This window comes from Paralichthys olivaceus, chromosome 6 (assembly GCF_024713975.1).
Source record: "Paralichthys olivaceus isolate ysfri-2021 chromosome 6, ASM2471397v2, whole genome shotgun sequence".
Taxonomy (NCBI): domain Eukaryota; kingdom Metazoa; phylum Chordata; class Actinopteri; order Pleuronectiformes; family Paralichthyidae; genus Paralichthys; species Paralichthys olivaceus.
Genome location: NC_091098.1, coordinates 20,275,674 through 20,301,442, shown reverse-complemented (window position 1 = coordinate 20,301,442; position 25,769 = coordinate 20,275,674). Strand labels below are relative to the sequence as shown.

General features: G+C 41.9%; 1 protein-coding gene across 4 annotated transcripts in view; it reads right to left on the bottom strand.

The window, feature by feature from the left end:
- Positions 1–25,769, bottom strand: part of iqsec1a (IQ motif and Sec7 domain ArfGEF 1a) — an 87,460-nt gene that overhangs the window by 60,789 nt on the left and 902 nt on the right. For 2 of the 4 annotated variants that reach the window (XM_020096295.2, XM_020096302.2), the window contains exons 2-3: positions 10,346–10,372; positions 3,605–3,712 (exon numbers count right to left, since the gene is read on the bottom strand). In XM_020096295.2, coding sequence (XP_019951854.2) covers positions 3,605–3,712; positions 10,346–10,372 — 135 coding nt within the window. The remainder of the gene's footprint in view (positions 1–3,604; positions 3,713–10,345; positions 10,373–25,769) is intronic. The other 2 variants (XM_020096296.2, XM_069527343.1) reach the window with 2 other exon arrangements.

Sequence of the window (25,769 nt, the reverse complement as noted above, 5' to 3'; positions counted from 1 at the left end):
CCGCAGCGGTGGTGCAGCTTCAAGGTTCTTGCCACGGCTCAATCCCTGCAGGTCACTTTAATAGTTTCAGAAAGAAAACTGCAACCAGCATCACCACAAGCAAAGCAAACAGCCCATTCAAAGACAAATGTCCTCATAAGGTATCAGTGTAGAGACAGTTTGGTCCAACAGAAACTTTTACAGTCAGAGGGTTTTCATGGAACAAAAGTTGGAAGAATCATGTAGGAATCATTTCACATTCAAATCTCCATTCATGTCCACTGTTGCCAGAGAGGTAGTACGTTAAGACCTTTTGCAATTGTCTTATACCTGAAAAACTTTGACATGATATTTGCACCTTGCACAGTTTGTAGCTCCAAAATTTTTCACCGGACTTGAACTGCTTGAATTTTAATAAAAACGTTTTTTTCTTCTTCTCAAGAAGGTTGGCGAGAAGTATGTGATATGAAACTGTTTGATTCTGTGTTCACTCTACTTCAGTGAGCTGCTGAGATAGAATTAAGTGAAATGCAAACTTCTATTTAGACCGTGTGGCAGATAAAAAAGCCATTTAAAATGATTTTACTGAAACCGGCAGTTGAGCCATTTTGGTACCTGATGGAAACTATTACAGCATCCGATTTATAATTCACCTCTCAAAGTAATTCACTTCCTTTTATTTTATCAATTCACTTTTCACCATTTTAACATTTGTTTCTTTAATGCTCCACATTAGATTCTTGCTGATTTTCTGCTCAGAGCTCTACAGACTCAGGTTTAATACGAGCAGCTGAGCTGATCGTGTTGGAGACCAGTGCAGGTGAGTGAAAAAAGACTTTCAACACCTTGAGCGACACGTTCGTCGTTATGATGCAGGTTCTGAGAGACGTCAGGTGATCTGCCACCTCTGTTCAATTTCAGATACTCTATTGTACTGGAGGAAGAATCATCTCTCCTACATTCCAGTCACTCAACTGTGATGATAACAGTTTTTACTGGAAGCATTTCACTGACCAAGCTGCTGAATCCTAAATTTATTTGCGGATTCTGGACCAGCGTTAGAATAACACTATTTAAAGCAAATAAAAACATGTAATTAGCTGGACTGTTTTGTCAACATATACATTTTTCAATCAGCAGAAGTCCTCATAGCTATTCTGATAATTGGTTAATTAACTTTTGATTAATTAAGGACAAATCTGAACCAGTAGTCTACTAAATGCATCATTAGTTAACTATTGATTCAAATATGCACATTCAGGCATGGAACAAATAAAATCTAATTGTTTACTTCTACTTAAATCAAGGTGCTACATCGCCTGTGAACTGTTCCAGTCGATCCCTGAGGTCTGTAGCTTCTATTACGGTCTAGCATCTGCTCTGCTCGCTTTAAATGTGATTGGTTTGTCCCCTGAGATCCCCCCAACTCCGGCATGAAGCACATTGAGCGAACCACGATGCTTCAACACCAAAGTTACCCCATTAACTCCTAATTCTTCTTTAGCACAGTTTCTAAAGTCTGCAGGAATTACTGAAACTTTTAGACAATGACAGCATCTAACCTGCATCTGAAAATAGCACAGGCTTAAAATAAATTGGCTGCAACAACTATCTGCGAGTCATGTTTTTACTCTCCAGCAGACATTTCTCCTGAATGGCACAGTTTAGGTTTTATTTCAGTTTTTTAAATATGTTCATTCCAAACATCTAAAACGAGCACATACTGCAGGGCGTATAACACAGCACCTCACAAATGGCATAATAATTAATATTTCACTACCTCGCTTGCTGTTGCTGCCACACACACAGAAATACAGGCGTAGAGATCAATCACTCGCCGACAGTCTAACACAGCCACACTGCTTCAGTCGAGACTAATGACAAAGCATTTTTGTGTGAAATGCTGTTTTCTAGTGACTCAGCGTTCCACAGTACACACAACTTCTACATCCTGGGTTCAAATCTGGCCCACGACCTTTGCTCGTCATGTCCAGTGAACTTCCTGTCCGCTGAAGGAAACAAGTCAAACAAGACGGAAAAGCTTTAACCGATGTCTTCATGACAACCATCTGCTTTCGCTTTGAGTCAGAGAACGACGCACAGCGGAACTGAAAAAGATTCAATCAGTCCTGTCACTTCACATTCCTCTAGTGTGTGTGTGTGTGTGTGTGTGTGTGTGTGTGTGTGTGGTTACTCATGTTGTTGGGACCTAAATCTGTTTACACAGTACCATTATGGGGACATGTCTTCCTTATGAGGACAAAAAGCAAGTCCCCATAATGTAAATCATAACATTTTAAGGCTAAGTAGTGTGATAATGTTAGATTAAGGTTAGGTTAAGGGTTAGGGTCAGGTAAGTACTAGTTATTGATAAGGTTTGAGTAAATCTCCAAGAAATCTATGTAAATCAATATAATGTCCTCTGAGGACAGAGGACACACAACTGTGTGTGTGTGTGATTGTGCATGTATGACCTTAGATACATTTTCATCCCCTCAAAATAACCAGAAAGGTAGAACAAAGACCCACTTTCAGAATAATCTCCAAATATCAACAGAAAGTGAATGATTTTACCTCTGGAGCATTAAGCAAGCATCTGAAATGAATCTGCAGAGTCTAAACGATCAGATATCTGATGAGGGCATGTTCCCTGGTGCTGTCATCATTAGGTAATTAGCTGATAGCAACAGTGTGCCTGTGTGAGCCGGGTAAGACTCAACAGAGACAAACAATGCTGCTGAGCTGGAGAGGAAAACAATCAACCTCTGATCACAGCCATCATCTTGTTTACAGTCATGATCCATTTAACGCGTTAGCTCACAACTGTGCTCGAAAATTACTTACAGGGCGACAAACACACAGAGACGAATAAAGACAGTAAAAAAGAGTGAGGTATTAATCAACGAGAAATATGAATTCCTCATTTCTGCAGTGGTGCCAATATTTAAAACCAACCCACAGATGTTCCCACGCATCAAAAACTTCTGAGCACTGCTCTTTAAAAATAGAACGTTACCACTACGCACTGGGGTTTATTTTTGGGCTGCACATGAGCTAAAAGTGGGCTATGGATTAGGCGCGCATGGCTTTTTGATGATGAAGCACACAGCACTAGGAGGCGTCTTTGGAACTCTCTCCAGCCTTCTGAAGGCCCTTAAGTCGGTCCCAGCGATGCCACTGTGTGCTCAGCTCTCCTCATTTCTTGAGGCGCCGTCATCGAGCTCAGCGGCTAATGGGTGAGCAGCAATGGTGGTTCACATTCGCGTGGATCATATTTCATTAAGGATAAGCTTAATGATCTCCTCTTGCAGTGCGTTTGGCCGCTGGGGTGCGATGTGCGCGTCAGGAAAACAACAAGGCGGCACAGAAAACTGCTGTGTCACAAAAACATGGTGACTGGAGAGCAGCTGCAAAGACTCAGACCATTAGGACGCATCAAAGTTTGAAAGAGTATTACGTCTGGCACAGAGAGCTAATTAGCAGGGAACTGATCCGAGCTGCGAAGACTGTTAAGCAAGATGAGATGAAGACAAGGAGAACACTCGCTGCCGCAGCGCTGGAGATGTATCATGGGGAAAAAACTAAACCTTAAGGATGTAATCATGAAAATAACATGTTACTGTACCCAAAGGAAGCAGATTTCCACTTGTGGCAGGGCACAGCTCTTCTGCAGCCCGCGGACGCCGACCTCCCAGGATTCTCTGTGACTTGGACAGGTAGGGAGGCGTGTCTCCTGCAGAAGGACAAGAGGACACACAACTCAGACTCTTGATAGAAGGTCAGACACTGAAGGAACCTTTCAGTGGTTTTCATCACAAACATACAGCTGCACAAAGGCTCGATACAGAGCGGCATCACGCTAATAGGAAAAGTCTTTATATTGCTAATATTCCATAAGACCTTTGAATTACAGCAAAGTATTTACAACAAAACATGAATATCCTTCATCCTTGTGGTCAAATCTTTGTATAATGGTTATCGCTGTTGTTTCGACACAATACGTTTTTAGTTAAAAAAACTGTGAACCACCTCAATGACATACACACAGTTCATCATCTGTTCTACAGCGAGTTCAGTCGTCGTCTTTGCTTTCTTCTCACAACTCACTTCCAACAAACGCTGCATTTTGCTTAATTCCTGTGGAGCGGAGGTGTTCTCTGAACAAAGCCCATTTAAGACCTGCAATCCAGTTCGCTCATGAGAGGGACTCGCACAAGGGCAAAGGCGGCGAGCTGAGATTTTGTCTGACCCTATCGAAGTTAAGCATCGCTCTCCATAGCAACAGGAGACGGTGAAGGACACAGGAAAGGATAATAGGTTTGTGTGAGCTCTGTCTGAGGGCGAGAGGCGGCAGCTCGGGTCCTGAAACACAGCACCTGTCACCTCTCGTCCCGGCCGATGAATATCAGCTCACCTGCCCTGATGGGAGCTGTCGCTGTACCGGAGGATCGGCCGGCTCTTTTTTTAGGGTTAGATTTATGTTTGAATTAAACACAGTCCACACAATGAGAATTGTCCCGCCTGCAGGTAGAAAACTGCAGCTCCGAAGCGATTCCTGCAAACACCCCATCTGTTAGAAGAAGACGTTTTAAGAGCATTGAGTGGTTATTCCCGTAGTGCTGCATTATGCTTTATAAATGATCCCACAAGCATTTTGCAGTAAATACAATGACTAGTTGGCCTGAATTGATTTTTCAAATTGATTTGAAACACTTTGCTTATTAGCGTTCTTTAGAGACACACTGTTCAGGAGGTTTTTAACCCCCACTACAGCAAAGCTTTACTCTCCTCCCCGTCAACTCCACAATAATGAGGAGGCTTTATAATCCCTGCCTCTCTGTTTCCCCAACTCTCTGTGGATTAGTAAGGATAAATAAAAAGCTGCAGACCCAGTGAGCTGAACCTCTGCAGAATCCAGTCAGTCACTGTATGCGCTGCGGTTCTTTGACAAGCTTCTCCGGCCTTTGTACGTGTCGGACCAAACGCGTTCAATAAAAGAATATGCACGCTCAGATAAACCACCTCAAACCACCTGGATTTTCAATTAGCCTCTCTAACCTCAGACACTCAAACTGAAACAACTGCCATCCATCACAAAACAATACAAGCTCACCACGCACAAGACAACAGGTATAAACACCAAGAGCGCAGACGGACTCTCAGAAGAAAGACAGGAGCGCTGTCATTCTTCACCGACACCGCAGTTGGTGTCAGAGCGCTCCTCGTCATTCGAACATCTCATCATCAGGCGCTCACTCAGGAACAATCCAATAACAGCAGGTCACTGAGGCTGTTGAGCAGCCGTCCATCTCATCCAGGTTCTAATCACATCTGAATGAAGCCATCCATTCTGATTACAGAGAATCCAATTAAACACGGCCATGTTGTTATTCCTCTCTCATTAGCGACACAGTGTGTATATGAGAATAATCCCCCCCATCACAGACAGACAGTGCCCATCTCACCACACACACACACACACACACACACACACACACACACACACACACACACACACACACACACACACACACACACACACACACACACCTATCAAACCAGTGCTAAGCAATGCTTCGGGAGTGGGGCTTATTTATTTATAGCGTCTGTGCCAAGTTCAGTTGCTTCTTCCATTATTAATGATAATGAAACCTACCAAGACATGTAACACACAAAGTTTTAAAACAGCCGGGCTCGGTTGTGTCATGGTGTGACACATTAACAGGGCGAGAGATGTAAGTGCTGCTCTGGCAGTTGTACCAACAGGAACTCTGCGCCAAGATAAACCCTACGACTGATGTACTGATAATTCAGAGAGAAACTTCACAGTTAATCAGAGCATCCTCCAACGGGCTGCTCCTTCATTTTAAAGACATGCTTCTGAGTATTTCCAAACAGATACTACAGGCATATGATATGAAGAGCATTAGCTGTGGTGGCATACAGCGAGTTTTCAATCGGGCCAACATTAAAGTTAAAATCATAAATATTTGAATTTGACAGCTGAATTCATCAGGTTTGAATTCCCTTCTTTGGAATTTCAGTGCCCAGGATTTCCTCTCGCTAAACTTGCATTAGAACGGCCCGTGGGGTTAAATCATTTTAAACCCTTGTATTGATAAAAGTTATCTGCCCTGGTCTTGGTACAGAGGAAATTTAGAAAATTGATTTCCCATTTCCTATAGGGACATAAAAGTTATCTTGCACAGTTTCTGATTAAAACATTTGTCTGATGCCTAATCCAGAGGAGAGATCTCTCTGAGCCGGTGTGAGAGCAGCAAACACACACAGGTTTGTGCAGATGACGGAGCTTTTGTCCTCATGAGGTCTAAACCTCATGAGGTAATTAATTTAGATGTTTTTTCGGATCACAAAAGCATCTGCACTTGGGGGGACGGAGGGAATCTTATAGTATATTTTTATCACTTTATGTTTTATTCTTGTTTTTACTCTTTTCTCATCTGTAACATTCGTATTTCTGTGTCTAGCTCTATTGCTGTGTATATCTTCAAATTGCTTTTAATTGTTTCTAATCTTTAGATTTCTTATTATTTCCGATTTTCTTTTTCTTGTATGTGTTTTTAGAGAAGAGAAATTTGCTAGAGTTTATTATAACTATTATCATTATTGACGTTCAACAACAAACAAGTGCACATAAACACGCAAGAGCAAGAAATATCCATGAATTGCCTGAATTGACTTTAATATTAGAGCAACTTCTTTTTTAATTGACTTCTTTTTTCTTGCATAAGAACATTTTTAAGACCTAGCAAATTCTGACCCAAGTATCCACTTTATTTATTGCGGAGTTGTACTGGGAGTAGAATTCATTAACAAATGCTGTTAATGAATGCAGCTTTGTTGTGGAGCCGCTTTGCTGATCTGTAACACGTCATCAGAAGAAGAAGAGCTCTCACTGCTGTTGCTTCACCTGCTCTTGTGGTGGTGGGAGCCTCTGACCAGAGAAAGCTCAGGTTCATCCCCACCGACAGGTTCAGTCAAAACAAAGCGTATCGTATGAATAATAATTCTGCAAACTGAAAAGTTAATGAGGAGGCAAGTTTTTAATTAAAATGATAATTCCCTAACAAGCCTGCTTTATTTTCACCTTTAATTAAATGTATTAAATAATTCTTGACGTTCATCATTGTTAATTTAATTTTAACTGATTTCTGATACTTCTTTTATTTAATGTACATATTTGACATTAACTTTAAGTATTTTTGGACTGGGTTTATTTGTGAACTCTTTTTTTTTAACTTCCCATTGAGCTTGGTGACCGTGGCTCATGAGGCAGAGTGGGCCATCCACTAATCAGAACGTAACTGGTTTGATCCCCGACTTCTCCTGCCCACATTTTGAAGCGTCCTTGGACATGATATAAAATAACACAATGATGATTGATAGAATCATATATAGAAGCGCTGTATGAATGTGTGTGTGTGGATACATGTGACCTGTAATTAAAACCCTCTGAGTGAGCAGCGATAAAATATGTACCATTGTACATAATTCCTATAGAAACCCATTTACACACTACCAGTGTTGTGCCGAGTTGATGATTGACAACGCCATCAGCAGCCAAGGGCGGCAGGATTTCAATCCTCAGCTTTGACCAACACACTTTTTATTATCGGCTTTAAAAATTGGTCTGGATTCATTTGTTGATCTGTAAAGTAATTTATACTTAAACGCATTATAATCATTTATTCCCTTTTTGCAGTCCAAAGACATTAATAAACCTGTACATCAAAGTTTCATGTGCAGACTTTCTAACTTGAGGTTTGTGCAGCTCGACATTATCACGAGCTGCACCTGCCGTTAGAAGATCTGCTCTCATCTGATGTCCTGAAGCTTTTCACAGATTTGCAGGATCAGTGCCATCGTGTCTGTCAGCGGCTCCCTTCAAAAGTGTCACAGCTTTTGCATCCAACACATGAATGAAGCTGCCAACAGGTCACATGATTCAAAGTGTGCAGGTAGAGATGTGCAGGTAAAGACTGAACCTCAGTTCAAACAGTAGCACAGAAATAGTCTTGGCAACCCATTTAGGGACTGCGGCCAAATTCACTACCAAGAGCGGCGTGCAGAGTGCTGCTGCCTATTGGGAGGTTTCTGACTACATCCAAACAAGGATTTAGTGAGATGAGATTGTTGCAGTATTTTGTTAGATTCCAACATTTGCAGCAGCAAAAGATACGGCTGAGAGAAACATATCATTATCTTAAGAAGCAAATCATGCTCTCAAAGCTCGGGTTGGTAACTTCCTCGTTCTTCTTCTTCTTGAAATCCTCTTCGGTCCTGATAGCCATAAATAAATAAAATTTTCCGCGGGACTCACAGGGCTGTAATAAACATGACGGATCATTTAATCTGGACCAGTTGTCAGTCAGTGCATGTTTATGTGTTTTGGAGCCGGAGCTTTGACGAGAGGACCGATGGGAGGGGGTGGGAGGCACCGGCTGCATGAAGCCTTTTCTTGGCAACTTTTCCATGATTAGCAACCCTTGTTTTAATGAAGAAATCATTGATGATCGACGAAAATGTCACAGAAATCATTGCAACCATTAACTGACAGGTGTCAGCCACATCATGATGCCCCAACAGAGTCAGACTTCCTCTGTGGAAAAAAGGTACTTTTGTCAGAGTTTAATCATCAACACTGGGAGCTGCACCGTACGATTGGATGCAGGGAAGCTGATCGTGCAAGTCTAATGTTTAATATTCAAAAATGGTTTTTTAGAAAATCCCTGTATTGTCCAAAAGCAATTTCACCCGAGCAAAGTTTTGTAACTAGAATCGCACTCTGACTTTTAAATCTTCAAATAACACTCACTGGCAGGATTCAGATGTTTTTAGTGAGATTAATATTTGGCAGCCATAAGACTAAAAACACTATAATAGAGATTTGTATTCAACTGATCTTATAGAGTACACATTTAATTTTGATATAATCTATTTTATGAGCCTTGATTTCTCTTTTTGGGCACTTTACTGTTGGTGGTCTGCTGCGCCTAATAGCTCCCTTTTGAACATGCGCGCACACGCACACATACACACACACACACACACACACACACACACACACACACACACACACACACACACACACACGACTAAACTGGAACTTGATCAAGCCAAGCACATTTCTGATCGGTGCACACAGTGTTACGATACGGAAATTGCAATATTTGTAACGCAAGATGCAAAGCTGACCAAGGCAACAAACATGAAAACTATCTCAAAGCTGAAGAGTGTTTGCCTGAAGAGCTACGCCCCCCCGCTGCAGATAACGTTAGCACCTCGCCTGCAGACATAACGACAGAAGTTACCTGCCATAAACGGAGAAACTTTAAGTGAGGCATCGACAACTTCATGGAGATCTTCAGGTCATTAATTGTCTTGTTGGATAAGTTGTTGTTGTCGGAGAAACGGGTCTTTTCTCACAGTGTTGTATGACGTTGACCTAACATTTTTAGTAACATGACTCTCAACCATTGGCTGCCTGACTAGCATGCTTAGGTAAACAGTTACGTTATGGCTGAAACGTTAATATGAAACCAATACAGTGGAAACCTATTGGACACGTCTCCTCCTAGTAGAGGTCGGACATTTTTCTTTTTATACAGAGAGAGTAAAGTTCAGAAAAAAATACAGTTCAGTACAGAATTCCAGAATTGGTATCGGTACAAATGTGAACACAGGCTGTGTTCCAAGCACAGATATTGGAGCACTTGTCTGTTTGTTCCAAACAGACATGGCCTGGAAAACCTTCTGGAAATGCGGGACAGGCTTTGCTACACTCTCTTCCACTTGTCTAGACACAGTGCTACAGAGGTGGAGGAAGACGCTGCCTGGATCCCATGACGAGGCGTCTCTAAAGAGAGGAGCCTCAGATAAGGAGTGTGTTTACCACTGAGACACGACTGCGTGTTCCCGACATGCCAGCAATATTTCTTTGCTCAGCAATGACGGATTCACTTTACAGTTTTAAACCAGCCCACATTTAAAATCTGTCAGTAGATAACACCGCTGCAGATCTCCAGCCTCTGAAGTTCAACAAGCTAAGAAACAGTGGAATGTGACCTTGGACTCCACTCCACTCCAAATCTCATCTTTCTTCCGCAATGTGATAACCACAAACACCATGAACAGGCTCTAGATCAGGCCTCAGTAACACTCTGAATACAATGATCCTTTGTTACTCAGCTTTACACGCTCAAAACACAAGGCTTACACAACATTATGTCTTCACCAAAGCATTTTCTCAAGCAGAGTTTCCCTGCCTGCACAAAAGGCAGAATATTTAGGTTTACATTCACATGCATGTGCACAAGTTAGAGAACATTATAAGAGCTGCACGTACCTGACCATCCTGGTGTCACACTCAGACCTGGAGAGACAGAAAAAGTGGATCAATGACTTTGTTGAGCAGATAGGACACTGCAGTGTGGCAATAAAAGACATATACAGTGACGTAAAACACCTCAGTGGCCAACTTCGCTTCATTCAACACTACATCACAGCGGCCACATTTAGCTGTTTGGTACTAAAAGGTGCGACCCTCCGATGTGGATCAAACAACTCTCCTAAAAAATGGGCTGCACTTTAATTTCCTGCAACAGCTTGAATGTGACATTCAGAAAACTGTGCATTGATATTCCACTGAGTGAGTCGAGAATGCCTCCTCTGCCACTGCAGGGCTCATCAGAACTATACAGCATCTTGTTCCTTCAAGGTACAAACAGGTTCCTTTATTCAACTATTTGTTCATTTTGAGGTTATAGTGAATGGCAGAAATATTGGATTACCATGGCAATCAGTAGAGTGCATACCTCCGCCAACAATCCCCTTAAGAAAACACATTTAAATTCACCAGCACATTCACAACACACTCATAAATATAAGTTACCTAAACGGATAACCATGAATTGTTATCTGAGAAATCAAGGAAATGTTGAATCTATCTTGCAAGGTTAAAGAAAGTGAGAAAAATAATAATCCTGGATTCACCCACTGATCCAGGTCTGCATCAAAATATAATGAGTTCTCCCCTGACCCACACCACATTCTGCTGCTACGTTTGTGGTAATCAGTCCAGTAGTTTTTGTGTAATCTTGCTTATAAACAAACAAACACACAAACAGGGGTGAAAACACAACCTCCTTGGCAGAGATATAAAGATAAATTACTGTGAGTGATAAATAAGAAAACATGGGGGGACAAAGCAATGAAATCCCATCATGCAGTTCACAACTACAGAGCTCTTCATGGAAGATATTTAACATGCCACAGAAGGAAAACAATAAGTGTAAATAATGAAGTTATGATGATTTCATGACGGTCAACTGCCTCAATTTCAGGGTGCTGCAAGACGAGAGGTGCTGCCACAGACGCTCTACTGGAAGTCTACAAGTTCCATTTACTTTCCTTTTAGATGAGCTGAGAGAAAATCTCCCAGTTCAATCCTCAGTACAAAAGATAATAGTTTTTCAATAATAAGTCAAATGGTCCAAGTCTTAAAAACATAAAGTTCAACTACAACGAGACAGAAGGCAGCAGCCAATCACAAGCTTTGGAATTCTGTTCAATTCCCTGCAAATGGGAGGAGCTCCAGATAACACTGATGAGGTGACAGTGTTGTTTTTTAAGGAGGTTGCCTATTGTCTGTCTGACTGTAGCTTTGAGTGCAGAATTTAAAAAAAACTACTGAACCAATTTCCATGAAAATGTGTGAAAGGGATTCAGTGTTTTTTTCCCTACTCTCTCGATACAGTAATACAATAGCCAATCAGCCGTGGCGGAGGTATGCACCTGTCTGGTTTCTCAGCTGCAACGATGGAGCATTTTGAATTTGTCACCATCTCTGACTGGCTTCCTCTCCATAGCAACAGGGAGCCGAGGCTCATGGGTATATATACTGTATATGTGTATGGGCCATGGCATGACAGTATAACAGACAAACAGAATAACTGAGAAACAAAAGATTTCATAATTAAGAAAAACAGACATGAAACTGTGGTATACATGGGACACTTGTGTGTTTAGGTTACGTGTGTTTATGTCAGTGGCACCTCCCATTATTAACAGACCTGCGTTTTATATAATATGTGAAAATGTCTGCCGTGAGGCCTTTTACTCTGCACTGGTGCAATAAAGCCTTGATTTAACAGTGCAAAGTGTTTTACTTGTGAGTATTTCAGGGACATGTTTTACTTTTTAAACAGGAGACACTATGCAAAACAAGAAAAACACATCAAGTGTGATGCCTCCTTGTCTCTTCGTCTGTATTCATGTGTTTGCTGTTAAACACTGTGAGCTCTCCGCTGCTGTCACCGGCCCTCTCAGAGGCGGTCTGCAGTAAATGGCTTTCCGACAGCAGGGGAGGAACTCTATACACCACAGAAATAAAATGTAGCCTGCTTTGTGAACCATAGCAATGAGGAGCAGCGAAGTGACTGCATAGCTGCATCTGGGCAAATTTATGATCCCCTTGTAGCCTCTTTTCACTTTTTACATGACGAAAACAATGAGGTATTCATGGGGAGAAGACAACACAGTGACTGACGAGACCATTAGGGGCTATAGCTGCAAAGGTTCCTCTCAGAGTGGGTGTAGTGCTCAGTTTTTTTTTTGCCGAGTTGGCTCGAGGAAATAATGATCCTCTCTGCTGTGTAATGTTTTGGCCAATTCTCTGTAGGCTGGGTGATTTTTCCCTCCTCTCTCTTCACTGTTAGTTATTTTACTTGTTTATTATTTATTATCTACGATTTACTTGTTTTTCAACTCTGTTTTCCGTGCACGCTTCTCTTCACTAAATCTCTTGCAATTGACTCGTGGATCAGCAAAGATGCACAAGCATCCGTCAATAATTCCACAACGGCACCAAACGAGATCCCACTGGTGTTTTCATGAGGGCAAACCCCAGTCTGACTGTGGGGTTTAGCAGAGGTGAAAACTAGAGCTGGGTCAATATAATGCAGTGGCAGGATAAGATTCACTGACACACATGCCGCAGCACAGATCCAATGGCAATTACTGAGGCTATTGATTGCTGTGTATACAATGCATCACTGAAAGAAAAAAAAAAGATCAGACCAGAGCGATATTTTACAAATCCTTTGCTGACTGAAGTGTCCGTGGTTTCAGCTGCTTCCCGCCCACACAGACCAAACATCCTCGGAGCAGAACGCAGAGTAAGAAGACGTGGCGGTCAGAACCCTGGACAGCTCCTCTGTTCTGCAGAGAGGAAAGTACATCAAGAACTTTCCACCAACACTATTTGGGTCAGGCCTGGATTATTTTTAACGTATCATCCCGAGTGTCACACCTGCACAGACGACAGTCAGACGGTCTGCTACATCAGTGAGAGGCGTCATTAGTCACTGGTACTTTGCAAGAACATCATCACTTTACTCCCTTCACGTCTGAGCCACTGGCTTGTTAAGTTAAAGCTGCAGGTGACAGATCTACACTTCACTTTTACATGTCTTCTTTTTTTTTTTTTCATAAAATGTGTAACGGCTGAAGTTCTGCAATTTGCATGAGACAAAAACAGAGTCAATAGACCCCCAAGGAGTCCTTATTGTGTTTCAATCAAGTATAACTTCAGAACATATACAGTAGGTCCAGACAGAGTGAAGCAGCTCTCTCAGAAAGTATGATTGTATGAGATTTTATATGAGGCGCACTGATGAAGTATTAACACTGCTTGCAGTCTAGACAAAGCTGGTTTGTCTGGTCACAAAAACTTAAGTGGAACAGTTCATTTTCGGCGCTGTGCAGAAACCCTGGCTACTGAGGCTCATTCAGGTGAATTTCCAAAGCCTAATAAATAATGCATGAAACGCCAAATCCCATTGGAGGTATCATTCCACAGGAAGGCTTCCACAAGTGTGTCTGCCACGGTGGCCGACAGAGAAGACAGAAGACAAATCTCAAACCAGCTGCTTCCTGAAATCAAATCTTATACTTCTGTCTTTACTGTCACGTCAGTGTCTTCCATCTGCTCTTTAACTTATCATAATGTGTATACATGTATGTGTGTGTGTGTGTGTGTGTGTGTGTGTGTGTGTGTGTGTGTGTGTGTGTTATCCTACACACTTGTGTCCTTTTTTCCTTGTTGCAACAAGGACAGTCTGTTTCCTGTTGTGAGGAAGCAGATAGAGGGCACACCCAGTGCAAAATAGAAAAATGCTGACTCAGCATTATCAATCTGCCTTTCTGCAGGAGTTAGTGCAACTGGACACGACTGCAGAACTGCACGACCGCGCACATTTAATCATAGCTCACCCTCTTGCTTCAAATTAACTGGAACATCATATACTGCGGCCCACAAAGCCGCAGTGATTGACACATCAACATCCTCCCGCCCTTTTATCCCTGTTCTGTTCTCTTTCTGTGTGTGTGTGCGTGTGTGTGTGTGTGTGTGCGTGTGTGTGTGTGTGTGCGTGTGTGTGCCTGTGTGTGCCTGTGTGTGTGAAGCCTATTTTTTGGTCTTCACAATTTCTGTAATTCTAAAAACACTTCCATGTATCATGTATTTTACTCTCTTCGCCTCCCTCCGGGCAGACCCACTCCAATGTAATTATAAACTCATTATTTGTTTTTCGCTGTTAAATATTGAAGCCGCAAAAGAAATGGGTCCGATGACTTCACCACATTATCACCCAATAATACTAAAGCTTTATTGCTCTTTTTGTAATAAAAAAAAAAAGCTGAGTACTTAGGGAATAAAGGAAACACAAGTGTGGCTATTTCCTTTTCAAAACTCAGGAGAAAGTTTGTCCGAGTATATCAGAAGATTCTTTAGTGTGTGTGTGTGTGTGTGTGTGTGTGTGTGTGTGTGTGTGTGTGTGTGTGTGTGTGTGTGTGTGTGTGTGTGTGTGTGTGTATTGGAGATTATATTTCACACAAAACAAGACTGTGGTGCATGTTGGGTTTTCCTTTCTCGTAATATCTTATAACATCTTTCAAGTTCAAAACTAGAAACTAGATTTTTATTTGGATCTGCACCAAATTGCACACACACAAAAATTCCTCCACTGATCCAAACCAAAACTGAATGAGTTCTTTCCTGACCCATACTACATCCGTCCAGCAAGTTTACTGGTAATCTGTGCCCCATCTCACCATGTCAAAGCAGTGATTCCTAATTAATCATCTAGACTGAGGCGGCTCATCAGAAGCTCTTCTATATTCTTATTTGTCCTGCTAGAGTTTTATAATGAACCGAAAACAACTGACACCGCTATCATTCATAAAGTTGTTACTGTCCACGCAGACAGTCGGATCTGATTTTTAGCTTCAGTTGTGGCATCAATGCAGTTCTCTCTTTCATACGCGATCTGGTCTTTCACTGTTCAGTCAGTGAACCTGTCACTCAGAATCTGTTGCGTGTGAGATGTTCAACCACACTACTGCCATCGATTGAATGAAGTCTGTGGGAAATTTTTATAGGTTTTCTTCCTCACCTTCCTCATCCGCACCATTTTGTGGTTTTCTGTGGAGCATCTTTTAATGTCTGAATTTTCAGCATCTAAATATTCCTGCTAAATAATAGACAAACATTATAACATAACCTATAAGGTTATAATGACACAATCCCAACTTCATCTTTGACGATAAAATGCCCGTATGACATTTACAGAGGTCTCACATGAACTGCTTGGATCAGAGTTATTTCCCCCAACGGTTACTGGGTTTACTGAATATACTGTATCATGTGGCAGCAACCGTGATGGCCATGAAACGCTTCCAGCTTTGGCAAACAAACCCTTTCCAGCTGTGATGAAAAAGAATAAATCACATCTAAAAGTAACACAGAATTTACATAACTTTCCACGGAAGAAAAAATAAAACACAGCGTTTCTTGCAATTTTTTGGCTCTTTTGCGTCCACGCACAGCAATGTCACCAAATGATGGATGACTCGAGCCTGCCGTCTGCTGCAGCAGCTCACTCACGCTGACAGCTTCCTCGGAGGAACGCTGAGAAGCTCAACTTCTCGTGCAGCATTTCATATTTATTTTCATTGTTTTATAAGATAAGTTTCTGCCGTCAAAATAAAGCAAGCTGCTTTTCAAACTGACGTGATTTTTTTCTTCTTGCTTCTCCCACGTCATGCATGTGTGCCCGCCTTTATGTCTTTTCCCCCTCGATTCAAGTCTTTTTTCTCAGTCCAGTGCGTAAATGAAGGACATTCATCATGTGTGAGACTCATACTTCTGGTGTCCATATTACTGAGACCTCACTGATCTGTATTAATCAGCAACTAATTACAGACAAAAATGTGTCTGGCTAAGCAGATCTAATGAGTCGGTCCAGTCCTCTGTGGTGGTTTGCTTCTTGTGGTGCTTTCAAATTATGTATCTCCAAGGAGTTACTGGTGCGTGACCCCCACTGGCTGTCTGCCCCTGCATAAAGGGAGGGTGGCACACCTTCACACACACACACACACACACACACACACACACACACATCTACACACACTCCACCATATTCATCCACTTTCATCTCTCATAACCTACAAATCAAAGTTTACACTATAAACAGAGTATTTTTTATTTTTTTTATTTATTTTTTTATTTTTTTATGATATGAGAATTGATACAAAGACTCTTAACCATCAGTTTTGTTGGGAGCGGTGGAGTATTTGGAGGCCGTTTCATCCATCTTAAAGTTTTGCATCCCAAGGTGAAAACTGACATCTACAGCTGGAGTATAAACTGATATCTGCAAATATTGCTTCAAAGTCCCACGGGTCAAAAAACCCATTAACACCTTCTAAAATCTAGCAGTGGGAATAAATACAATCGCCATTCACTCCCAGGTCCAATGAATCTGCAGTAGACACAGGTTTTTCATTGGCCCTTGATGAAAACATGACACCAGGGTGAATGTGCTAATTTTTTCAAGGTGAGGAAGCTTTTTGTGACTTTGAACATGACCCCTTCACTGGAAACGGAGAAGGAGTCAATCGTCTCCGTTTTGCAGGTTTACCCATGTTTAAAAAAACCTGTGTATACTTGCTAATATCATTTCTGGCCATATTCCCAAAGGTAAGACATTAACAAACTTCTGCTCAGTGTCAGTTTTACAAACACAAAAGCAGAAATGTTAAAGTCTCATCGTAATAACATCAGACTTTTATATCTCAGTTCCTTAAAGCTCTTGTTGATGCTGAAATGGCCGACTGCCCTTTCCTCCAACCTCAACTGCAGCAAGCACCCGAACCAAACACACAGAGCTGGATACAAGGAAATCCCACTTTGCATTCCTGAAAATATTGCTTGGATTTAGTTCCACTCTAAGAATCTCCTGTGAAGTCAAGGTTACCCAGGAGAACACACATTATAAACTCAACAACTACTGTATGAGAAGCAATGAAGCTCAACCAGCAAGTAATTAACGACCAAATGAAGTTGGATATGTCCGCTGTGCTGAGACAACACAAACAACACACAAGAATCAGCGCCAGTATTTTGTGTATGTGCACTTTATGTACTTTAATATATATTCCACAGAGTTTGCAGCCGTAATGCTGGAACAACTGTAAAGAAGATCTGTGTTTGATATCTAACCATGATAACTAAGAGGATGTGTGAGCTGCGTCCGTGTTTAGCTGTTGAGTCAGCCTCCACCTCATCAGTGGACACACACACACACACACACACACACACACACACACACACACACACACACACACACAGCAGAAAACTAGTGGCAGCCTTTCAAACGACTCTCCACAGGTACTATGCTACAAATTGCCTTCGATTCAGCTGCTGCATCAGCTGCTTTTGACAGCTGCGAGGTGGATAATTGGTTCAACTGTGAAGAAATAAAGAACAAACAGCGGCACTTTGGCCTTGTGGACCCACCGAATGCGCTGTTGTATTGCTGATCGTAATTTGTAAAGATACGAGATGGTGGCAAAAAATAAATTACATTTAGCCAACTTCAAAAGGGGTTCAGTAAAAATAAAGTGTGCATGAACATCACAGAATACATTTAAGAGCTGTTCCCTATCAGATATGTTTCACAAAAAGACAAAATGGTTTGTTGTTGAGGACAAACTATGTGAACAAACAAGAGAATTGAGTCCGGACTTTCTCCACATCAGCTCTTTTCAACACAAACTCTCTTGACGTCTTCGATCTGTGTCTTCTACGTGTGTGGCACCACTTTTTTTATTCAGAGATATTTGTTTTCTTTTTCTTTTATTCATTTTGGTGTTTATTGCTTGTTAGAAGCATCATCAACCCCCACACTCTCCTGCTGTGCTTTCACATCGGCTCCTCCTGACTTTCTGCTGACTTTATACTCAGGGCCCACGCACGGAAAGAAACTCCAGAGGCTCTCACTTGGACATTCGTACACAAACTCAGGAGTTCAGTGTATGTCTGTAACAGCCCTATAGTCAGAAACAGCCCTATAGTCAGTTAGCCCTGTGATATGCTGGCAGCCTGTCCAGGGTGAACCACTGCATGGGGTTGATGACACCTCTAATGTGCGACAGACGCAAAAATGAAAAAAAAAAAGATGACAAACACAGACAAAGATGTCAAGAGAGTTTGTGGTCATAATAGCTGACGACGGAGTCGGGGTGCCATAAACAAAATCACGAGATCTCCACAGCAGAGTCTCTGTCTGCTGCAGCCGGCTGCTCCACCTCTCGCCTGAATAACGCAGCTTTGATGCTGTTGTGGACGCGTCTGTGCAGAAAACCTCCCGCTGCATTGAGCATGTGTGAAAGGCAAACGCTGGGTAAACTCTGTAGCAAATTCTCTGGATTTTACCCAGAGGTCATGTCTGAAAACGGCTTAAGAGTATAAGCGGTGTAGATAAGGCAACATTTGAACTCTGCTGTATTTACATCCATGTTTAGTCTTCTTTTCTCTGCCTAACCCGTCATGTCACTCACACGTTTGTGCACATGCCTTTGAATGAGCCCATTCATAAAACTCCAACTCCACAGGTTACCTTTAAATCTCATTTCAATGCAAATCAGACTCAGCTACCCCGGGTGTCACCTGAGTGTGTGACGCTTTCAAATGATTGCAGATCAGGGCTTTGACATGTCTATCATCACACAGCTGTTACACACACATGCAACTGTTTATCCACTTAAGTCCCTGTTTGCAGATCGTACAGGCAGAATGGCAACGAGGCTCCGCTTTCACTCGAGCTGAGAATCAGGAGTCACAATCTGAAGATGAGGGTTTTTGTAAACACACGTCTGACATGAAGCCACATTATCCTGCAAATGATTGAGAACCCTATAATCAAATACCACAGGAATTGATAACAGGACTTTTTCTTGCTCTCACTTGCAAAAGATGATGTCAGAGTTTGGTGATTTAAACTTAACATAACCGTCTGATTCACCGTCTGGCCTTGGCTTTTACCAGTAACTCCATGAGATAGAGGTAACAGTGCTCATTAAAGCCATCATTATCCCTTCTCATGGGACAACCAGCGACATCAAAGCAAAGAAAAACAACCTTAACTCAGTCTTAATGGACCTGATTGAGAAAGGCAGAGGTCAGCAGCTCCTGGCTCGCTTCCAGCAACACTGCAACCACACTGAGATGCACAGAGGGACCCGTCCATTGTAGATGAAGGCAGCCTGCAGTCAGATCTGAGTGCAAGTTGCACACTGTCTCTGGCCGTTGCTTGAGATTTATAGGTGGCTCTGAATGCAAAACATCCCTGTGTAGACATTTATTTATCAGGCGTATTTCATTAGAGGGGGATTTGCTGGAGAGCGGGGAGTTCATGTGCTCGTAAATTTGGTTTGGCACACTGATTGTTCAGCAGATCGCTGGGTAAATGAGTGGATGCCAGCAGCCAGAAGAAGAAGCTTTCTCCATCATGCTATTATTCCACGCCGAGGGGTCCCTAAACACATGCTAAAGCCTCTGCATTGGCTTGGGGTGAACTATTTATGAACTTGCCAATCTCCACTGTATAGCCAACAGGCTCAGTCCAGGGGATAAGGGCAGCTGAGGTTTTCCTAGGCAGCAATTTACAGCGGAGAAGCCAAGACACAGTCTCTATAAACAATACAGAGGGCAACATAAAAACACCACAGAGATAATTCACCAGGAGCCAAGATCGACAACCTAAAAGAACCTTTGTCAAGTACCTCAATACGTATTGATCCAAACCTCTGATTATTAACTCTTCTGGCTTGTTTTCAGACTTATCAGAGATAAACTGTGAAACCGACGTGGTCGATGTGGTGAAGAGATAAATGAAACATACTGAAAGTATATCATGTCGACATGAGCACAAAATGACAAGTTTCCTTGTAACAATCCCAATATTTACTTCAAGTCCTTAAACTAATTGAAAGCAAATTACATGTATTCAGATGTATGTTTATGTATCTCTTTGTTTGGGCCATAGACTACAAACACTGAAATTATCCAAGAGACAAACGGTGCTATCTTTGGAGAATGACTCTGCACAGTAGCGAACAAAAGATGGAGCTGCTTTAACATCGTCAAACATTTTCAACTCATGTGTCAAAGTAATTAAAGTTTGGTTGCGCTGATCAATGAATCAGAAAATTTCTACTCATTACTTGAAACTTTTTTGTTCTGCACACTAGCTGTGAACATCTGACACTTGAAGGAGAAGAGGTCAATGTTCAGGAGTGTTTGACACACATGGACGTCCTGGCTGAATCCTCCTGGGTGCACTGCCTGGGACCTGTGTTCCATACAAACCTTTGCTGCTCGTACATCAGCACTGAACCTTTCATTACAGCTCCATTAGAGCATTAACAAGGAGAACGCTGGAGTTAGCAATGATTTTCATCAATATTTGATCATGCAACATTACTCATACTTCTTTACTCTTTACCACCTGGTGGTTGTATGCCTCGGCCAAACTGCAGTTCACATACTCATATAATATATGCAGTGCAGACATCATTAAAACCATTAAAACAAGTTATCGGTTTTAATTAAGTCATAATTGTTGAGGCCAGAAACCTGCATGATGAGGTCACAGTGACTTTGAACATTGACCAGCGTGCATTCATGCATCGATTATTTATATTGCTCATGATTTGAGGATCGCAGGGCTGCTGGAGTCAACCCCAGCTAACAATGAGCGAGAGGCAGGGAAGCACATTGAGTCTATGCTTGTCATTTGAAATTTCCAAAAACCTCAAAGCAAGTATTTGAAGGAAATGATACATCAGCTGTTGGTCATCTGCAACAGAAACAAAAGCACTTGCAGACACGATTCCTCATTGAGACCCCCGGGGAAAGTTTCAGGACAGTTTCAGATCACAGAGGATCCAGCCTCTATACCGCATCATGTGAGAAATTCATTACCACGACTACATTCACTACGTGTTCTTTTTGTTTCACTATACAACAGGTTATACTCTCACTGAGCAGACAGACCTGGAAGTCTGCTGAAACATTTCGGTCGTTTCTCAAGTTAAACGTGCTGAAAAGTCATGTATCACCACTGTGTGCTGTGAGAGTCTACCTTGTATTACCTGTCATTTATTTCCAAAGTGAGCACAAGGGATACACGTAACTGTAGAGTGCTGTAAAACACAGACCATTAGGAGAGAGAATATGGTCAGCATAAATACTGCTGGACTAAAGGGCTGACAAGGCAGACAACTCAGGAGTGGAAGAAACCTGATACCTGTGTGTGTGAGAGAGAGAGAGAGAGAGAGAGAGAGAGAGAGAGAGAGAGAGAGAGAGAGAGAGAGAGAGAGTGCATGTGTTTGAGCTACATCACCATCTTTTTTACACAGACTTTAAATTAAACTTAAGAAGCTGTAAAAACAGGAGTGGATGTCTTAGATTTACAGAAACGGAGACAGAGAGGCTGCGACCCCCCACTGGGCGGCTGCTGCTCAACCAGCTCCTGGGGGCTACAATCACCTGGGTGACTACGTTTATGGATCCACTTTAGGGTCAGTGCACACTGAGATGATTTCCAATGACATTGTTACCCAGGAACCTGTTCTGCACAATTCACGGAGAAATCTGTTGACTGGGCACTAAAGGTTCCATCATCAGTGGTTCATCACATTTCCCGCTCGCTGCACTTTGTCTCTAAAACGGGTTGAGCGGGAAAAAAACAAAAAACATACCAGCTGCTGTAGATTCAGGGAAAAGCTTTCTATTTGCAGCCAACCCAAGATAGCAGCAAATAATCTGATGCATCATTCAGTAGATTTCTGCCATATTGTGTTTTATCTTTTCCTTCCTTCCATTATAATGTCACTTAATAATGTCTTGTTAAACAAGTACCAACTGAGACCTGACAGCACAGCTCACAACCGTACAAGGTGCACTGCTACTAACACAAGTGAATCACACTGTCCCTGCATGTATGCACTTGCTAACAGCTGAAAAAACAGAACTGCAAATAAAACGGAAGCAAAGAACAATAAAAGCCTGAAACTGAAGCAGATATCTGAGCTCAATGGGACTATAAATTCACTATATGCTACATGGACACCTGCATGCACTGACGAGAGGGTGAACGTAATGGACTTAAACTGGCAAAAATCAGTACCTAAACTATGTAACAGCAGCAAAAGCAAAAGACATGCAATAGCGTTCGTGATATCACAATAAATATCTAAAGGAGAAAAAAAATTGTCATATCCACACATAAGAGATGGTAACAACTGTGCATGAGTTCCACTACAAGGGTCTGAATCCAAATGCACATGAGCTAAAAAACTCAAGCGAATACGAAGACAATAGCAGACAAAGCAGCTCATCTTATTTTGCATGGATGTCGCCATTTGGATTTGATTTGTAGTGTGAATATATAAACCCCTGTATGTATGGAATGTATGGAGTACAATACAAACAGCATGTAAATGCATCCACTAACTGAGGCCTCACTTCAACTGAAGCACAAAGGGAGGCGGTGTTTGTTATAGATCCTGAAGTGCGTCTGTTGAAACAATATTTGCATCTGCTGTTTGCAGATAATATTGATTTTCAGACAATCTCAATATGCATAAGTGCTTATCATCACTTTAGTTATGTGGTCAGAGCGAGTGTCAACATTTCAGGTTTCCCTAAAGAAAAGGCAGCAGCTCTAACAAGGCGAAGTGTCAACAGGTGAACATGTTATCAAGTCGTTTTTAAAACAAAGCAGCCAACGAGAGATTCATTCTCTGCTCAGCAAAACAGGAGGATATGTGCTGAAGCTGCATGAGCGTGGCCCCAGATTGTGCCTCTCGTGCATTAATACATATGTGGGACACAAAGGCAACAGCAAGCGAAAAATTACTTCACCAGCATAACTGAAAATAACAAAGTGGCCATTACAAGTCAGCAGACCTGTAGATGGTGTCTACAGTCATTTAAGGTCATTTAAGATACATTGTTCTGAGGGAACTCTCTAGATCCTCAAAGACATCTTAATTATTTCATCTAGCTGCTATATTTAAAAATTAAGTTCAAGCCATTCCTATCCAAGCAGCCAAGAGATCTATCTTTGGTTTGATTTACAGAGGTGTAACTTAGAGGAGTCTTTGAGGAACCAGAGTTTAGTTTCAGAACAAGTGTGACATTCAGAGTCACTAGTAAATCCTCTTCTTGAGAAATCCCGTTTGAGTCTGTGCAGTGGTGATCAGGGGCTGGAACCAAAGGGAGGCCCTGCTGATACATGCCTCGACCAATCACAAGTCACTCTCAGATGTCAACCCTGAAGTTTCCCCCCATTTTTATAGCATCAAATAACTAATTAAAACTGAACTTATCTGAAAACACTTGGACATACATCAGTGGAATAATGTACTTGATGTTTATTATGACATTCTAGTTTGGTCCATGTCCTATCCACTAACATGGATGAGGCTGGGGTTCAGATTGATACTGCAGCCAGCCACCAGGTGGCAATCGAGACACTTTGGCCTCATTTTTGGGGCGCTGTCATGTCGTCCATCTTATACAGTCTTTGTTTGATGTACAGCTAGAGGCTAATGCCAGCACACCAACACAACAGTGCTGCTGCTTAGAAATGAATGCGTATAAAGTCAACTGTCATAGTTGCCTGTTAACAAGCAACCATTTGCTAATTAGCGACAAACATAACATGCAAATGAGGCTAAAAGAAATGTCATTGTTTTTTTTAAGTATTAAGTCCTGAACCAAAGTATCCATCCATCCATTATTTACACTGCTTTATCCTTACGGGACACAGAAGCCAATTCCAGCTTCCACTGGGTGGACAGATCACAAATATCTCTTTAGGAATTTAAGTCTGGATCAAAATGGATCAACCAGCCAAGAAGCAGACATTGTCATCAATAGAGCCATGATATCAGCATGGCTAAAAATAACTAATGTCTATCACAAGCCAGCAGAACTCAGGGTGAAGCCTGCATATGATATTTATCCCTCTGGCAGCTGCTCAGACTTCCATTTTGAAGTATAGAGAGAAAGAAGACGACCCAAGCCCTGGAGATTCATGGAATCCCTCAGAAATCCTGAAGTAAAAGCTACTGAAGATAAGACGCCTGTGTTGCCACTGTTCTCCTGACCTTCGTAAAATGATAAAAAGATGGCTATACGGGTTAATATCAATGTACATGTTACTCAAAATCCCTTCTTTACTATGCCTAGATGACCTTTGCAAATCATAGAATCTGTGTAACTCAGGACTCAAGCATGCTTTAAATTGCTAACCACACTTAAATTACATTTTAAATCCTGTATCAACCCTAAACCGCACTTTACATTATTAACAGCTGTCATTTTTCATCATGTTCACTGGGGTAATCGCAGGCTCCACAGTAAACTCTGTCAGTCCACCACAGCTGAAATAGTGTGTGACTGCACAGAAAGGAGAGACAGCGACAGACTGATTTTCCAGGGAAATCAAACAGAATACTCCAAAGACCCGTGGTGGGATTTATAAAAGGGACTGCACTAGAGGTCTTGGTGACAGTATATGTGCTTTTTTATCTGCCAGACAAGACATACAGTCCATGAGTCATCAGTATTGATTGTCTGCGACTGATCTTCATGATACTAACACGCACTCAGAGACAAAGGTCAAGCGCAATCACAAGAACGTGGAGACCATCGAGGATCAAGACAAATGTCTGCAGGCTGAGGGCTTTTGGAGAAACAGCAAACAGAGTGCATGTAAACACATGGAGCTGGTGCAGGATGGGTAATCCAGACACTGTGTCTGACTATCAAGGTTTCTGCCAGCACTATGCTGACATAATGCTCTACTACATTATCTCTCCTACCTGTTCTGCTCTGTTCAAGGCTCAAACCATCTCCTGCTGACAGGGCCAGCCCTAAAACATCATAATGCATCTATTCCAAGTAGGCTCCCTTTCCCCCCCGGAGGTTGTAGTTAGCAACCCATACATCATGGATTGATGTGCCTGTCCATGCACATGAAACCCTAAAGACCTCTGAGGGCTGTAAAGCAGGAGGCATGGTATGTATCTGATTCTGCTCAAGTAACAAAACCTGACAAATAACATGAAGATGACAAAGCAGAAATCATCAGGGGCAATTTAAAGTCTACATTTGAGAAGAGTTAGTCTCTTGGACAGTTATGTTCCCGTGTAACTTACAGCACCTCGTCGATATTTCAGTCTCACACTGACAGTTACAGTCGCTCAAAGGTGAAGAAGAAGATGCAAAAAACTGGACTGACAATGAATCTGGTGGAAACTGCTGGTTCAATCACCATCATGCATGTTGCTGCTGGTTGCTATGGGGTCAAACTCCCAGTTGCATGTTTCCAGATGTGGTCAGAAAAGCTCTGCTG